The 19,585-nt window shown below is 40.1% G+C and overlaps 1 protein-coding gene across 1 annotated transcript in view; it reads right to left on the bottom strand.

Moving 5' to 3' along the window:
• The window catches only part of DOK6 (docking protein 6), a 233,861-nt gene extending 217,698 nt beyond the window's left edge, over window positions 1-16,163 (bottom strand). The window contains exon 1 of the mRNA XM_079783340.1: window positions 15,807-16,163. Coding sequence (XP_079639466.1) covers window positions 15,807-15,872 — 66 coding nt within the window. The 5' untranslated portion in view covers window positions 15,873-16,163. The remainder of the gene's footprint in view (window positions 1-15,806) is intronic.
• Window positions 16,164-19,585: the final 3,422 nt, after the last annotated feature.

The raw sequence follows: 19,585 nt of genomic DNA, 5'->3' as shown, positions 1-19,585 counted from the left end.
GAGGGATGTCCGACTGCCCGTTTAGGCCCAATCTTACTGGGATCGGGCCTAAATGGGCAGTCGGACATCCCTTGAGGGGTCCCAGATTGGATAGGGTGCAGTCTGGGCTGAGGGACACCCCCCATCCATGCACGAATTTCATGCAGCGGGCCTCTAGTATATATATATATATATATATATATATATATATATATATATATACACACATATACACACACACACACACACACACACACACACACACACACACACACATATATACACACTGAGTGGCCAGATTATTATGTGTTCAGAGATTATAATAATCTGGCCACTCAGTGTATAAAAAGCCAGCAACCGGAATGCTGTAATGACCGGAACGACTAGCCGCTATGACACCCACTTTGGCCAGAGAATCGGCCAGATTGGGGGGTGGAGCTGGCCAGCCGACCTCCTGAGGCCCCTCACCCTAGCCCGCCCGCCCCACCCCGATCGGCCCGCAGCCCCTCCCCTGATCACTCCACCCACCCCAATAGGGGGCAGGGCCATTTGGCCAACCTCCTGCAGCCCCTCGTCCAGCCTGGCCCCACCCCAAATCGGCCCCCCTACCCCGATCAGGGGCAGGGCCGGCCAGCCAACCATCTGTGGCTCCTCCACCAATGGGTCCCCACCACCCCATTCGCCCTCAGCCCCTCCCCCCAGCCAGCTCCGTCCCAGGTCATCCCCCCCACTCCGATCAGGGCCAGGGCCAGCTGGCAAACTACCTGCAGTGCCTCCATCCGCTGGCCCCACCTCTATCAGCACCCCCCACCAATCGGGGGTGGGGCCAGCCTGCCAACTACCCATGGCCCCTCCCCCTGACTACTGGCCACTGATCGGCCCTCCCACCCCATTTGGGGCCAGCCCCACGCCCCCTGATCAGCCCCTACCACCCCAACTGGCCAGTGGCCCCTCCCCCCAGCCAGCTCTGCCCCCAATCAGTCCCCCCAACACCAATCAGGGGCAGGACCAGCTGGCCCAATGCCCACAGCCCTTCCCCACAGCCAATCAGGGCAGGCTGGCCAACCGACCTCCCGCCATCTCCTCCTCCCGACAGGCCTGGCCCCAAGCTGGCCAGGCCCTACCCATGCACGAATTCATGCACTGGGCCTCTAATAATAAAACAAAAAATTAGAAAATAATTTAGTTTTGAAATGTATTCCTGAATGAAAACAAAGTTTCTGCATAATTCTAAAATAACACACATTTTGATGTTGTAGATATAGTCCTTGACTGCAATGTTTGAATGATAATTTTTTTACATGGTATAAACAAATTTGAAATTTGTGTTTCTTTTACTTAAAACAAATTTGGGGTCTTTAATCTTTCCTTTAAATTCTGGACTTTAATCTGGATGCACTGTAGTCATGGAAATCTCTAAGAGAATTGGCATTTCAAACTAGTTGTTCATTCTTTTGGAGGAAAAAAAAAGATTAATGTTGTCATTATTTGTATTGAATTTTAAAAAGATAAATGAGTTCAAATTGCCCATAATTCAGCTTTTTGGATATAAATGACAAGTCCTTTGCCAATACAGCTGCAGGTAATTTTACTGAGAAAAAAGGATTGCCAATATTTTACATTTCATCCTGTGGCATTTACCCCTAAAATGTTCTATGCTTCTCTTCTTCTGTCAGTTAATATCCTGAGTCTCTACAGATCTGACTTCATACCTCTATGATCAGATATCTCCCAACATACAATTGTGACTCTACACGATTCTAACAAATATGGCCCATATACCAAAAAAGAGAAAGCGCTTGGGGGAAAAATCCCTCATTGAGATATTTTATAGTATAAATTCTTCATATACACACAAATAATATATGAATATACAAAATATATCAATAATCATTATATAGCTCTAGCCGGTTTGACTCAGTGGATAGAGCGTCAGCCTGCAAACTGAAAGGTCCCAGGTTCGATTCTGGTCAAAGGCACATGCCCGTGTGATAGGCTCGGTCCCTAGTGGGGGACTTACAGGAGGCAGCCGATCAATGATTCTCTCTCATCATGGATGTTTCTATCTCTCTCTCCCTCTTCCTTCCTCTTTGAAATCAATAAAAATATATTTAAAAAATAATAATCATTATATATAGTATGTGGATATACATTTCTATTAAAATAGTTCAAGCCATGTTCACTTTATGTAGTAAAATAAACACATACAAAATTAATTTATAGACCCTAAATGTAGCAAAGGTTTTCTGCTGACTTAAGAGATAAAGTAGACCAAGTGACTTTTTCCCCAACCAGAACAGAATTCCAGGATCTGCTGGAATCCTGTGATTATTGTTAGAAGCTTACCCACTACTTTCCACAACACCATTTGTTGAAAAGACTATTTTTTTGCTCATCATGCATTCCTGGAATCCTTGTGGAAGATAAATTGAACACAAATGTATGAATTTATTTCTGGGCTGTCTATTCTGTTCCACTTGTCATATATTTTATTATATATGTAGCTTTATAATATATTTTGAAATCAGGAAGTGTTATGCCTCCAGCTTTGTTATTCTTTCTCAGGACTGATGTAGCGATGTGTATCTATGGTCTTTTGTGATTTCATATGAATTATATAATTGCTTATCCATTTCTGTAAAACATGTTTCTGGGATTTCAATAGAGATTAATTCTATAGATTGCTTGGGGAAGCCTGTACATTTAAATAATCCATGAACACAGGATGTCTGGATATTCACATGTAAAAGAATGAAATTGAACCCTATCTTATAGCATACACAAAAATTAACTAAAAAAGGATTTAAGACTAAAAATAAACAAGTTCTTAATCCCTCATTACTGCATATTAAATTAAATTTTTACAACAGTGATGCAAAGGTTTCCAATGTAATATCATCCATAAATTTAATTATTCCTAAATGAGAATAGGAAATACTGTTCATAAATGTATTACATTTAAAGCTGTTTATCCTGTGCCCAACTTGTTAGCAACAAGCTCCTTGCACAGCTACAGGAGAATATAAAAAACTAGAAATTACAAACCAATAAGAGACTTGACCATAGGCTAAATTTATCAATCACTGGAGAGTAAGACTGAACTAGCGTGGTGATACATATTGGGTAGTCGACACAGTCCGGGTACGACTTAATCCTGAGTTCCAGCCTGCTGGGCTCTTCTTTCCACTTTCAAAGCACCCAGGATTGGTGATAAATTATTTGATCACCCTAATATATAGCTTGTAATTTGCTATTTTCTTACTTTTTAAAATGTGGTAATTGATATAAAAGCCACTTAATAAGTATTTGCTGAACATATTATGTCACTTCTCATTGTCTCTAATATTTGATGTAAAAGATAGCACATGGCCTTGTTATCCAGTCCTCAAAAATACATTTAATGATCTCCCATAAAGGATCAAGCACATTGTCATCAACTATTGAGAACCAATATGGAGTGACATCACCAAAATGGCAGTGTAGGGAGGCTCCATCTTTGCACAAAAGCCACTGAAAACCAGCAACCACTATCAGAGTTAACTTCTGCAGAGCTCTGGAATGGAGCCCAAAACAGAACCACCAGGGAAAGCTTTTTGAAGAAAGATGCTATTGCATTGCCCTGAGAGACAGCTGTGGCATTTTAATTGCCTGCGGGACATCTCCCAGTCTCCTGATCAGTGGTGGCCCAGAAAAACAGCAGACCAGACTCCTGGTGCAGGCTGCCGGTGCCAGAGGGGACACATGGGCGTCATTCTGAAAGACTTGTGGTGTGTTTTTTGACCTGTCTCAAAGCTCCCTGAATGACCAGCATGAGGGCTTATGGTTAATTCATCAGTATTCCCAGGGCTAAGGTAGCATTTTCTGAAAAATCCTTGTCACATGATCATCTCATGCATTTTTTTATTCCTTGTTCAGTCAGTTCTGGTGCCTGCTGAGAGGGGGGCTATGAATTGAGCACGTAGTCAATGTTCACATTCAGACACCAAAATCTATCAACACAGAACAATTTTAAAAATCAATACATAAAAATCATTTCCAAATTTTTAATTCAGACCCTGACTTTACTAATGCATTCATTGAAAGGTAGACTACCCTCTATGTACCCTCTTTGTATCAAATGAAAAAATCTGAGTTATCATCATTATTTTATATAAAATCATTGTGAACTCCACATATTTGTGTACTAATTCAACAAGTATTATATAGAGCACCTGCCAAGGCTCAGCCTGTCTTATAAGAATGTAGTGAGGACAATGCAGATGGTCCCTAACACTAATAAATTTGTGTGTGTGTGTGTGTATGTATATATATATATATATATATATATATATATATATATATATGTATATATATATATATATATATATATATATATATATATATATATATCCTATCTAATAAAGACGGAATATGCAAATTGAATGTAGTGAGGACAATGCAGATGGTCCCTAACCTTAGTGAGCTTGGTTAGTGGGAGAAACACTAATAAATTTGTGTGTGTGTATATATATATATATAGCCTATCTAATAAAGACAGAATATGCAAATTGACCATAACTCTGTGACAAATATGGCGGCGCCCACAGCCAATAAGGAGGGAATATGCAAATTGACATGACAAGGCGAGAGGCAGAAGGTGGCTCCGGGCTGGAGTGAAGGTGGTGCCAGCAGTAGGGAAGGAAGGCCTATTCTTGCATGAATCTTCATGCATCGGGCCTCTAATATGTGTGTGTGTGTGTGTGTGTGTGTGTGTGTGTGTGCGTATGTATATTATACAAGACTATAATATTTGAGGGGAAAATACAAGTATTTTTAAGACAGTAATCAGCATATAAAGAAGTATCAAGCAGAAATAAATTCCTATTGCTGAAAAATAATTTGCCAAGCATATTAAGAATCCTCAAAAATAGCTAAAACTTAAAAGCACATAAGGGATAATTCCAGGTCATTTTGTAACCGTTCATAAGATGAGCAAATTTACTCTATTTTAAAGAAAGAGAATAAAACAAGTCAAAAATAACATTCATGGTGAAATTTAAAAAATAATAAAACACAAGGTAAATGAAAGACTGATTAATTATGCAGAGTTTGTACACAATTTAGGATTATCCAAATCCTCTGAATCCTTTACTTTGTTCTCTTACCCCATCTCTGCATATCCCAGGGTAACCATATTTTAATCCCCGGCTTAAATGTTATCGCCTTTTTTAAAGTATTTTTCTGAACTCTGCCCTCCTTCCAGCAAGAACAATTTGTCCTTTTCTCTCAATATAGAAAATACTTTATTGTGTCTTCCTTAAAGCACTCAAAATACTCAGTGCTGCATTATGCATAGTGATGTTTCACTTCTATCTGAGCCATCTCTTTATATCATAGAACACCTGGGGTGCTTTTCACATGCAACAGCTGTTGAATGAACAATTACTCTGTACATCCCCTGGCGGTTGATATTTTTATTATAAAAAAGAAAACAGATTTGTATCTACATTGACTGCTACATTGTCCCATGCATGTTCTGGTGGGCCGAAGAATGGAATCCTCTGATTCATAAATAACTTGTAAATTTAAGTTGTCTATGCTACCCATGCTTGAATGAGCCATTGGGAGTAAAGCTTTAAAAAGGTTTCTTTATAAGAACTATAGTTCAGAATAATTCCTATTAAATTGTACATCAATAGATGTTATGTACAGAGATGACTCATTAAATGTATTTTCTCTTGTCCTCCAATGTTTTTAAAATACCTATCACAAGATGGTAAGATGGACACAAAAGGAATAGTGTAATTACTGAATTTCAAAAAGTAAGCTCTGTTAGAGTATAACTAGAGGCCCGATGCATGAAGATTCGTGCAAGAATGGGCCTTCCTTCCCCTGGCTGCTGGCACCGCCTTCGCTCTGGCTGAAGCCACCTTTCCGCTCCTGCCTGGAGCCGCTTTTCCGCCTCCCCATGCTGCCCAGAGACCCAGAGGGCTAGGGTGGTGCGAAACACCTGCATCGTCGTCATGGCGATGATGCAAGTCCCACCCCACCCCTGCCACTCGGTGCCTGCGTATGCAAATTAACCCACCATCTTTGTTGGGTTAATTTGCATACTCACTCTGATTGGCTGGTGGGAGTCATGAAGGTATGGTCAATTAGCATGCTACTCTTTTATTAGTGTAGATATTTGTCATACTTTTATACTATTTTTGATAGTAACACAGTACTATAATAGTAGCTGCCATGAAATGTTACTTTAATGTCATTGGGCATTGACATAAGGGTTATTTTTTGGTGTGGCTATTAGGACTGATTTAATATGAATTTAAAAAATGCACAAAATTTACCAGGAATAGGGGGATATATATATATATATATATAATTAATTTGCAAAGCTTAATTTTAATGCTTTTCTGTCTTGTATTATAATTTCAAAGCTTAAAACAGTCAACTAATTTTTAAATTAGCCTAATGGGACTCCCATAAGTGGGATCTGAAGAACTTTAAGAGCGGCTGGATTTCACCCGCGCATGCAGATGTCCATGCACACCCCACGTGTGCACATGCTATCTTCTTGCATTTTATTTGAGCCTCTTCACCTTCACAAAGGGAAGGATTATTTTCCTCATTTTTCCCATGAGGAGCTTAAAGTGCAATGCATTGAAGTAATTTGCCCAAGATCACATGGGAGCGCCTGGCAGAAACATGAACGCCACAACCGCCAGGAGGGCCAGAAGTCAAAAGGTATTTGTGGAAAGAATGAAAAACTGGAAGCAAGTTTCAAACTCAGCTTTGCCTGGCTATGAACCTTGTCCCCACCTTTCCATCAGGGTTTTCAGATCCTTCTAGACTTCCCCACCGAGCCGAATGCAACCTCACATACCTACACTCAGAAAAGAAGAACAAAAGCCAGTTAGAAATAGTTAAAAGGCACAATAAAATGGGAAACGGATTATCCCCAGTGGAAAAACTCATGTGTAAATAAAAAATCTTGCTGTATTTGCAGCTATAGTGAGTGCACACAGCATTCTTCCAACGTTCACTATGCTTTGGCAACACTTTACAGAATATAGAACATCTGAGGGTTAAAATAAAGCATAGGAAAATATAGAACAAAATCCCAAATGGGAAATTCCTGCTGTTCATGCCATATTTGTGCTCTCTCTCGTTACCTTAGTGTCATATAAGTGACTATATATTTAAATAATTCCTAAGAAGAAACACTCCACCTTTTTTTCCAAACTAGTTATATCCAGGTCTTTGAAAAGGAAAGAATATCTGTGCGTCTTCTCCTCTTGCTAAGACACAGAGTTTAGCAAGTCCCTCAAAACCACATGTACACTGAGCCTTGCTGGGTCCTGCACCCAGTGACCAGCAGGGGGACTTCTCCCAGCAAATGTGACTCAATTACAGTGTGAGACCTGCATGGATATGTGACTTAGCTTTATCTGTGGTAATTTTTTGCTGCTATTCTAGTTTTAAAATATTGCTATTACATTATAATTAATTTATAAAATTTGATGCAACAAAAAAATATTGCTCACTTAAAAGTCACCTCGAACATCCCCTGTCAAGTTCTACTGGGTGTCAGAGGGAGAGGTTTCTGCAAAATATCTGAGAGAAAGCTTCCCAGAAGTCAAAACTATTATGTTTTTGCCATTCAATTAAGTAATACATTTTAAAAATATTTCTCTAAGTTTCAAAAAAAAAAAGCACACACCAAACATTCAGGAAGGAAGATTGAAGCCTGCTTTCTAAGAGTGTATGATTACCCATTCTCCAAGCATCTAAGCAGAAGGAGTGTTCAATGAGCATTAATAAATACAGTGCTAATAGATCCCCTAGAAACCCTGGATGTGTTCTGCTTCAATTTAAAAATAAATTCAGGTCTTATTAACATTGACAAAGTAGATTCAAACCCATTAGAAGACTCAGAATCAAGCTCTTTAAATACAACTAAGTGAGTAGAAGACAGTGTCCATAATTTTACTTACACCACAGTTGTTACAAGCTGCCACTTCCATGACTTTGCAATAATCAAAACCATTAAAACAAGCAAATCCCTGGGTTCTGAGGTCAAGCAGACACGTCCACTGCTTTCAAGCCTTGATTGAATAATTCTTATTTGGCCAGGAAATATAATGCACATTCACTTTATCTTTAATTAGGAAATCCTAGGGAACTACTCTTTTAACTTCATTCATTTTATATGTTTCAAGCATGACACAAATAAGTGTTTTCCAATGAACATTTTTAAATTGTATTAATATGTGCTTTAAATAAAATTGTATTTTCTTCCATAAATAACTTTTCTTTTTCTTTGAGGGAGAGTTTAAGTGTATAAACTCTGAACTCTAATGTCTAGGCATTGACACCAACAAATGTATTACTGCTGCCTGTAGTCACTATTTAATTAGCTAAACTGTAAATAAATTAATTTTACATGTTGAAATCATGTTCAAATTCAGAAACATGCATATTTGTTCCCTCTCTTTTCTCCAAATAGTAGATGTATAAATAATCAGCTTAAAGGAGTTTTCACTCTACTCAGTTTATCTATAGGTTTGGTATCTTTTAACTCATTTATAGAATTGCAGTGATGAACTGTTTAGTTTGGTAATTTTTAGAGTAAAGTTTCACTAAAATTAAACTTTATTATGGAATATTTCAGTAATATATTTTCAAGTTCTCTCACCTACCACAGCTGGGGATGGAACCCACAATCTAGGTATGTGCCCTGACAGGGTATCGAACTGTCCACCGTTCTGTGTACCATGTGTGGGGGACAATACTTCTACCAACTGAGCCACAATGTCCAGAATTCAAGTTCTATTTTTTGTTTCCCTTCCTTTTGTTATTATTACTTATGTAGATTTCCAGATTTGAAAGGCTGTGGCTTTAAAGAAACAGTGCTTAATTGCAGGACACTAACTATTTTTAATACATGTAGTAAAACAAAACACAGTTAAGATAGTCCATGACCCCTTCACCCTGCCCAGATTACTTCATTTACTGCCCAACCCCTCCTAATGAGCTCTACCTTTTCCATCAGAACTAAATGAAATGCCTCCATGTTTCTGGAGCCTTCTTGGTTCTCCATTGTAGAATTGCCTTCTATTTCTCTCACCATTTCCCCTTACAAAAGACAGGTATACATCCATCTGTTTACTTTCTTAACCCCTTATTATATGTGCTCCTAGAAGTTAAGATTCATGTTCTCTGCTTTGATGTATCCTGGGCACCTACATAGTGACTACACAGAGCAAGACCTCAATATAGTCAATATTCAATTAGTGAATCGTTGTTAGATACTAGATCTGAAAAAACAACCGCTTTCATTTAAACCAGCAACAACCAATGAGAATATCTCATTTAAAATAAAAAAGTAATCATTCAAAACAACAACAAAAACATTAAGTACATAAGAGTTAATTCAACAAAATATTGGAAGTACAAATTCAAAAACAAAAAGTAGGACTTGTTTTAACAAGTTCATGGATAAGAATATTTAATAAAGGAGGTGAAAAACTGGTTATCCATATGGGGACAAATAGATTCCAAACTTAAATCTAAAACTGAGGATTAATTACAGGTTGATTAAAAATCTAAGTGTATAGAGTTTTACATGAAAATAATAGAAAATAGCAATTTTATGTTTTAGTAAGGAGTGACTTCTTAAATAAGACTCAAAAAGTACAAGCCACAAGAAAAATGGATTTCACTAAAATGTAAAGTATCAGTAAGACACAGGAAACCATAAGAAAATTAAAGACAATCCACAACATGGAAGTAGATAGTTTGTAACTGCAAAAGAATAGTATTGAAAATATAGATAAAACTTTTAGATCCTGATATCACATAGAAAGATGGGCTGTGGAACTGAAGAACTAATTCACAAACCAGGAAAATTTATAGGTCAATAAATATGAAAGTATGTTCAAAGTGCGGAGAAGCACAACTTTAAAACACCCATTTACCCCAGAGAGGAAAAAGACTCACCCCGCCAGGTTTGGTGAGGAAGCAGAGGGAAGGGGACTCAGTGGGAATGCATTTGGAGACACCTCTGGGAGACAATTGGGCAATACCTACCAAGTATATACCAATCTATGCCCAGCAGTTCCTGAAGAAACTCTTGCACATTTGCATTAGGAAATACAAACTGGAGAATATTTACACAAAAAAGAATAGTATTAAGTGAATAAACTGGAACTCTATATCAGAATGATTAAATCACAAAAACATAACCTTGAGCAAAAAAAAATATATATATATGTTTCATGAAGTCAGACTGTATGATTCCAATTAAATAAGTTGAAACTATATAAAGCAGCAGTATATATTATTTAAAGAAATACAAAATAGAATCAATGTAGAAAAACTACGCATAGAGTTAGAAACATAAATTTACTTCCTTGGTTACTGTATTGGGGTATATAAGGACTTCAACTCTATCCATTTTATTTCTTTTTTAAAAACTGAAGAAAATACAGCAAAATGTTATTTTTAGTAAAGTTTTATGTTCTCTGTATGCCTGAAATATTTCATAATTTAAAGAAATATGCCAGTATCAATTACTATTAAGGATATGATTAAAGAAGTTCTCTCATTTCATTGCTCTGGGCTTATAAATTGGAACAATTACTTGTGAGCAATCTGAAAACATCTAGTAAAGTGAAAATGTACATGTTTTAAAAACCAGCTACTCTACTTTTATCCACATCACATACCATGGGGGACCTTGGATACGTGTGATCAGAGAAAATTATATAAATGTATTTGGTGAAGCACAAACAGCAAAATCTTTAAAATGTCGATTATTAACAGAGGCAGTGTAGTTTATTCATACAATACAACCATTGAAATGAACAAACTTGATCTATATAGTAACAGATAAATACTGAATACAATTGTGGGGGGTGTTAATTGGCAAGAGATTCAAATGGATTTTCAACTCTCAGCATTTTTCTATCCTAAACAAATTAAATCAGAAGAAAGTACTGTATGTTGGTAAAATATGGGTAGTTTGTAATATGATTCCGTGTAATTTCCAGTATGCTTAAAATATTTCATAATTTAAAAATCCCTAAATCAAACAATGGTAGGTACTGTGGATAGCTCTGAATTACAAGTTTAAGTTTAATTATTACTCTAGGTAATGAGAATCCATGGGAAAACTTAAGAGGGGGAATTATATGTTTCAAGCTGAAATTTAGGAAAATTACTCTGGCAGGACTACAAGAATAATCAGGCAGGCAGCAAAAAGAACCACTGGGAAGTCCCACCAATACTTCAACCTAAAGTTATAGAAGCAGAAGTTCACTGGAAAGAGACCACAGATGACATTCCCAGGTGGCACCAATAAGATGTGGACTTTGGTTGTTTGTAGTGCTCAGAGAAAGGCAAGACCCGGTGTTCCTCTGAGATCGGATACTGAATCATTTTTAAATGAGCAGCAGTGCTAATAGAACATCTACTTGCATATGTTCCTATGGGACAAAGTGGCTAGTTTGGAAAGAAGAATAGGATGTTCTATTTGGACTCATTCATTGGCTTAGAGTGCACTAAGGATCCAAGCAGGAAATGTTTCCTGGAAAGTTGGGCATGCACATCTGCAGAATAGAAGTGAGATGAAAGTTTAAAATATCTACTTTAGAGAAATCTTTTGAGAAGTATGAATAAAACTGCAGGGCTTAGGAATAAATAAGGATTGTAAGGGAAAGAGAATATGATTTTAAGAAATAGCCCATTGGGAGAGCTCTGGCAGTGGTGGGTATTGGGAGAGCAGGAGGAGGAGGGAAGTCAGTGAAAGACATAGTGGGAAAGGAGGGCGAGGCACAGTGAAGGTATCCTTGTCCCCTCCCACGAACATGTATGCAACAGCTGATATTAGAAGCACATGGTTTGTTTAGGGTTGGAAATTGGTAAGATATACGTATATACCAGAAGGTGCTTCTGGTATTGGACACAAATTAAAGTGACATTTTAAAAAATTGGCAGAGAAGAGCTAGTCTGGCACAGACGAGGAGGTCAACACCCCAGGTGAGGAAGCATGGTGGCCTGGCAACCTCCACTCTGGTTCCTGGGGCTTCAGGCACATCAGCCCCTGCACGTCTTTCTGTCAGGCTAATAAGTCTAGGACACCTTTAATCAAGCACCTGCTCTGGATTAAAATCTTACTACACACTCCCCCTTTGACTGTATAAAAGACAAAACCCAGCAAAGTATTTTGTCCAAAGCAAAGAGAAGAGCTGTTCCAAAGAGGTGACATTAAATAAAAAAATACTCCAAAATGATGATGGTCCTTCATTGTGGCAAGTCAAGTCAGTGTCTGACGTTTAGAAATACCAGTTTCAACAGGTAAAAGGGTGGGGGTCTACCACAGAGTTGGGCATGCTGCATACAGGGTAGGGCAAATGTAGGTTTACAGTTGTCTGTATGGAAAATAATACAATGATTAATAAATTAGAATACAAGAATAAACTGTTTCGTGTACTCACAACTGTAAACCTACTTTTGCCTCACCCTCTATTCATAGAAACAGTGATATGTTGTAATGCAAAATTAACACACAAGTTAAAGAAATGACTAGAAGAGTTCTGTCACTATACTCTTAATGATTTGATACCTTTAAAATTTAATGATTTAATAAACATAACTTTAAAGGACAAGAACACTAGAATTATTTTCTTAAATGAAGAAAAGCTGATTAATGTGTTAAGACAAATTTCAAAGCAAACAATAAAAAAAAAAAATTTAACACTTACTGCTTTGCCCAAAGAATCAGCTAAGGAACGATGCTCAACAGGCAGCACTAGAATCTCTAAGACACATGGCGAGGGCCCCTTCAGCCTTTCAATCTGGAGGCACCGGGGTCAGGGTTGGCCCACTGCTTGGAGGGCAAGAATGCTTTTCTGCCCTCATTCAGCCTAACACTAAGCACTAGTTTGTGAGCAGTAAAGGGTACATTAGAACATCTCATCTCAAAATATGTTTTCATGTCACAATAATCTCTGATACAACTGGCCTCAATTCTGGCTTTTCTTCCCCATTAGAATATTACAAAATTAGGTTTAAAAGCATGAATTCTGTCCATAAGTAATCCAATATCTGTACACAAATAGAATTACTTTTATTTTGAAATTCAGTTTTGAACATGAACTATAAAACAATAATTATGAACCTTTTGAGTTAAAAATAGTTGATATGGGAAAGTCCACAGTTCTAAGTCCATAAAATTAGTGATATGTATTATTAATCATAAAAATGAAATATGTTTATATAATTCCTATTTCTATCATTTTTGGGCATGACTAAATCAGACATTTTCATTTTTAAAGCACACAATATTTGCTTAGAATTTTATTATCTCCTGGGATGTACTTAACTTATTAAGCTGCACAGAATTCACCCTTGTGAACACGAGAATATTCTGAATAGAAGCAACTCTAAAGTTTCTTTTTTAAATAAAGAATATTCTCCTAAAGAGTCAAGGGTAATTTAGTTTAATATTTGACAATTAAAACTACAACACAAACTGCTTCAACCCTGACCTCTGTGAAGTTCACATTTCTCAACTACAAATGGAGCACAAAAGCAATCCATCTGTGTATAAAAACACTTTTATTGTGTTCCGGGAAGGCTGTCCTTTACAAAGGCATAGCTCTGAACAGCGCGCATGGAACTAGCAGCTTTGAACATGTAAATACCCTACAATGGCACACATTTTTAGGGGGAAATGGAATTCTAAAAGGGCATTTCAAAGGCTGGTAATGCCATCGTTACTTAAGAAGCATTCAGTGTTCTTTCCTTGGAGCCTTTCTTTTAATTGGGTTGCACACTCAGTTCTTTTGTGTGTAATCCTGGAAAGCTCGCGTGGGGGAGGAATCCTATACACCCCACGGCCAAGTGCGCGAGGAGGAGAGTTCTCACTGTTGTGTTCCTTGGTCTCATTTGCACGTACACGGTGACTCCGCGGAAGCACACGCACACATATCCCAGGGGACTTAAATCATTCATGAGCTTTTAACATCTGAGATGTCAGACACAATTGAAATTCCAAGAACAGGGAAGAGCAAGAATGATGAATAAGCACCACGTGGGCAAGGGAAGGGCTGCAAAGGTCAAGTTCCTGAAATGGTTCTCCCCTCTAGCTCTAGCTCTGCACCTCCTTTCTTGGCTGATGGCTGTGCTGGTGACAGATGGGAGCGTCCGGGCTGCCAGAAGCCAGGGGCCTCCTTCCTGGACGACTGCAGCGTTTCACGTGGCTTCTTCCTTATCTCCTGGGAAAGAAGGAGGCGCATTCTTCTACCCTAGAGCAGCTCCTGACACCCTGCTGAGGGTTGCCTCCCCGTCACCCGGCGCCAGGCGGGGGGAGGGGCTTTGTGGACACCCAGTTTTGCACGCCCCTCTTCTCCAGATCTGAAGTTCCAGAAGGGGTCCCCTGTGCCCTTGGGGGACAATCAGCACGTTGAACATTGAAACCCAGCCCAGGCAGCACAAAAAGGCAAGTTGGCTTTCCCCTGCCTCCAACACCCGCGTCCACCAACTCCCCACAAAGGGACTTCTGGGTGCCTGATGATCCTTCCTCTTCTGGGGACCTTAGTTCAGCTGAATGAAGCTATGATTTTCTCCCTTTTTTCTTAGTGATAAAATTAGCGAGGTGCTCCCTCCTTTTTGCCTTTTTAGGGTTAGTATTCCTCCATTCCGATGTGAACTCAAGGAATGTTCTCGTCCAAGGCCGCTCGCTTCGCCCCAGGATTCCGGAGCTTTCCCCACAGGAACTTTGAGAACAGTGAGGTAGACAGACATCTCAGCAACCCCTAAAACGGACACTTTTCACCCCCAGCTGGCGTTTCCCTTCCCGTTCCACCGGCGGCGGCTCAGGTCAGGCTCCTGTGCCCACCTCCACCTCCGGGACTTGGTGCAAGTCACTCCGACCACTTCCCCCAGGTCTGGCTGCCCTCTCCCCAGGTGCCGCCCCTCCTCTCCTGCCTCCTCCTGTCCACGCCCCCAGGTCCTCCTCGACCCCTCGACCATCCACGCGTCCTTCTTACCTCCTAGTCTGGTCAAGAGAAGTTCTGAACCACCTGAGTCTACATTGTTTCAGTCCTGAGTCAGGCAGAGGATTAAAAAACAAAAACACAAAAAACAAAACAACTATGGAAAGGTCTCTAGAAACTTTGCTGTCTCAAATGCTCCGGTGCCGGCTGCCGCGAGCACACACCTGCCTGCACCGGGCGCAGGAGCTGGGGTTCCTGGTGCTCACAGGACCGGGGCGCCAGACAGCAGGCAACTGCGCAGGGACAGTCAACTCGCTGGCCGTCACCGGCGGGGACTCGCGGTGCTGCTTGGGCATCAAGACAATTTTGAAATGGGCTTGGGAAGCGGGGACTAGAAAACGGTGATTCTAAACACACACACACACACACCGGTGGGTCTGTCCACCTCCTGCCACTGAGCAGTGCTGCCCGACAGGCTACACTTTGGAGAGCCGACCAGGGTGGGTTGCACGGTGTATAAACTGTCCTCCGAGGCACATTCATCTCGGACCTGACAGTCCCTGTCGTCTACAGGACTTCTCAGTCTGGATCCAAATCAGCCCCACGCACAGGGCGAAGGGGACCAAGGCGCTCCTGGAGCTCTCAGCACCCCCCCTTACACCCTCCCTCCCCCATGCAGAGCCCCCGAGGCAGGTGCGGCCCCCGGATCTCCGAGCAACAAGCGCGCCGTCTTCGGGAGGCCCGGCCCCCCGCTGCCCGGTCCCGCGCGGGTCACCTCTCCCCGCCCCCCACTCAGCCAGCTGCGCCTGGCGGGCGCCGGGGAAGGAGAAAGCCAAGCTAGCCACTCACCCCCAGCTTCCTGCTGCGGATTTTCACGTAGCCCTGCTTGACTATGTCGTTAAAGTTGGAGGCCATGCCAGCGCGCTCGGCTTCCGCGAGTCCGGAGCCGCGGTCCGCAGCCAAGTCCGCGCAGGTCCCGCATCCAGCCAGCCGCCCCCAGCAGCGCGCCTCCACCCGGTGCCCCCAGCTCCCGCAGGAGGAGACGCGGGGTGGGTGGCAGGGCGGCCGCGGACTGGGACAGGGCCTGGCGCCTTGAGCAGCGAGCAGCGCCCGCCCTCTGCGCGCGGGTCCCCACCTTCGCCCCCGCCACCCCTGCAGCTCCCACGGGCGGGCGCCTCACTCGGTGGCGCACCGCTGGCCGCAGCGCACCATCGAGGCTCCTGGGCTCAGGGGGAGGGGAGGGGCGGGGGGCGGGCCGATTCGCCCGCGTGGCTCCCTCCCCCCAGCCTGCGGGGTGGCTGGGCTCCGAGAGGCTGGCCAGACGCCCTCCACCACTCCCGCCCCCTGCGCCCTGGGCGCTCCCACTCAGCGCCCCGGCCCACAGCACTCCCAGATTCCTGAGGACGCGCTCCTATTCCAGACTCTGGATCTCCACTCCCAAGTGGACCCCAGGAAAGGGTGGCAGGGATGCTTCCAAGGAAAAAGGCAAGTGGGAGCGAGAAAATTGTGTATTGCAAAGGCCGTGTTTGCAGTGCATTTTTATTCCTGGGCACAGGCTCGCTGGCCAGGTCTTTGCCCCGTTAGGAAGTGTGGATCCAAGCCAAGCCCTTCCCGGTGCACACAAAGAGACCAATCGTGCGCATGTGTCTAATCCCTCTGCTACTGGAGACGTGAAGCACTCGGGCGAGGCAGCCGGTTGCCCGCCTCCTTCCCAATGAGCAGCCAGGGTCGGAGTGGATGGATTGATGCACGCGTTTTGGTTAACTATGACCGAAAGTGGATCCTGGCTTTTCATCTTTTAGGGAAAATGGGGACCGTAGCTGTTACCTGGAAGCAAGTGATTTATTGAAACGATCAACTTGTAAAAACAAGGAAGAACTTTCTCCCTTCAATGTAGGAACGCATTACATTTTAAAATAGACTATTCTCTATGGTTTAGAAATTGTAATTTAAAATTTTATCATTTTTATAAGATTCAAGGAAAAAAATAGGAAGTATTGAATTTTGGCTGGGGGCAATATATGGATTTTTGCTATAGGAATATAAGAATATATGAATAGATAGTGTCTTGGTAGTTTCGGATTTTTCTAATTAAGAAAAAATGTATAAAGATTTTAAATTTTATAACTGACTCCTTTATTTATAGAATCCATATTTAGTAAAAGTTCAAAAGATCATGTTTATTTCTGCTCATTATAGGGAGTAGCATTTTTCCATGTTTTTCAGGTAAAATTTCTTAGCCCTATTGGGAACACAATAATATTAAGAGAGAAAGGAAATTATTTCATTGAAGAGAAAAAAAATATGAAAGCTAAAATAACAAAATAGGATGCTCCTGACCCCAACCACACTGAAACCTCAAGGGTGATTTTTGTCCAATTATTATTAAGTGTCTCCATCTAGAGCCCATATAACCCAATAGGAACTCTAACTTGCCTTATCAGCATACTATTCCTTTTCATTCATTTACGCAGCAGACATTTGTTTGGTCTATCAAGCATGCAGAGCACCAGATGCTGGGGCATATTCTTAAAACCACATGGCAAGATTCCTTAGGCTGTCACTCTGGAAGGAGCTCAAACTCTGACCTTCCCAGAAAAACTGCATAAACTCCATTTAACTCAATGGGACTCCTTCTTCCAAATACCTGGGCATGTTCCAGTCATTTGTTACTATTACATACACCACATGGCTATTATTCTTTTGTTTATATGGAGACTTTTATATTTTCAGATGCTTTAAATACATTATTTCATTCAGTCTGCTTTGAAATTCCATGTGTTAAGCAAAAATTACTTGCCATGTGTAATAGATGAGGAAACAGGCTCAGAGCCCTCAATTGCAGAGCTATTATTTCAAGATTGGTTTTGGGTCTACAATAATTTCCAATTCCACCATTATTTCCACAAATCAATTGTAAAATATTTGAAGTCACGGATTAATTTTGTCTCAACAGCAATCTTAGTACTTACTTAAGGGTGAAGTATGGCTTGTAAGTCTGGTTTTTAATAGATACATAATAATTATGCCTTTGCACATGTGCTTGTGTAGGTCTTTTAACCCCCTAATATGATTTAAATATGATGCTTAAATTTGTGTGTGTATGCCTATAGTAAGTACCCTCTCCCTCTTATTCTGTTTGTTTGTTTGCCACTTTGAAACACTAGGTTATTTGTCATATAAATTAAGTTGATTGTATCCTCATTATGCCATTTACTGTGCTCAACTAAGCTACCAACTTTCTGCTAACTAGAAATGTGACTTAGAAATTTAAGTACATTCTTTTTTCTTTCCAAGAATAATTTATAAGAAAAAAACATGTGACAAAATTGAGCACCCACTTATGATAAAAACTCTCAGCAAAGTAGAAATAGAGGGAACATAGCTCTACATAATAAAGGCCAGTTATGACAAACCCCAAGCTAACATTATATTCAATAGGAAAAGTTAAAAGCGTTTTCCTTAAGATCAGGAACAAGACAAGAATGTCCACTTTCACCATTATTATTCAGCATGATATTGGAAGTCTCAGTGACAGCAAACAGACAAGAAAAAGCAATAAAAGGCATCCAAATTGGAAAGAAAGAAATAAAACTGTCATCATTTGCAGATAACATGATGTTCTGTATAGAGAAGCCTAAGGAATTCAACAAAAAGTATTAAAATTGAGAAATTAATTTAGAAAAGTAGCAGAATACAAAATTAATATTCAGAAATTGATTGCATTTTTATCAGAGAAATTAAGAAAACAATCCAATCTACAATTGCATCAAAGAATACCTAATAATAAATTTAACAAAGGAAATACAAAACTCAGAAAATTATAAAACATTGAAGAAAGATATTGAAGAAGATACAAATAAATGGAAGCATAAACCATGCTTATGGATAGGAAAATTAAAATGTCCATACTACCCCAAACAATCTATATATTCAATGCAATCCCTGTCAAAATACCAATGACATTCTTCATAAAAATAGAACAATCTTAAAATTTGTATGGAACTGCAAAAAACAACAATACCCAAATAGTCAAAGCAATCTTGAGAAAGAAGAATATAAAACCATACTGCAAGGCCATAGTAATCAAAACAACATGGTACTGGCATAGGAACACACACAGATCAATGGAACAATATGGAGAGTCTAAAAATAAACCCATGACTATATGATCAATTAATCTCTGACAAATGAGGCAAGAATATACAATGGGGTAAAAACAGTCTTTTAAATTAATGGTGTTAGGAAAATTGAACAGATGCATGTAAAAACAAACAAACAAACAAACAAACAAACCTATGAAACTAGACCACTTTCTTACACTAGATACAGGAATAAACTCAAAATGAATCAAAAACTTAAATGCCAGAGCTGAAACCATAAAAATCTTAGAAGAAAACATAGCAGTAAACTATTTGACATTGTTCTTAGTATATTATAAAGATATTTGGATATATCTTTTATGGCAAGGGAAACAATAGAAAAAAATTAACAAATGGGACTACATCAAATGAAAGACATTAACAAAACAAAATGATAACCTATTATATGGGAATATATTTGCCAATGATGCATCTGATGGGTTAAAATCCAAAATACTTAAAGAATTCATACAATTTAACACACAC

Source organism: Cnephaeus nilssonii, assembly GCF_951640355.1.
Source record: "Cnephaeus nilssonii genome assembly, chromosome: 11".
Classification (NCBI taxonomy): domain Eukaryota; kingdom Metazoa; phylum Chordata; class Mammalia; order Chiroptera; family Vespertilionidae; genus Cnephaeus; species Cnephaeus nilssonii.
This window is presented reverse-complemented; position numbering and strand designations above follow the sequence as displayed.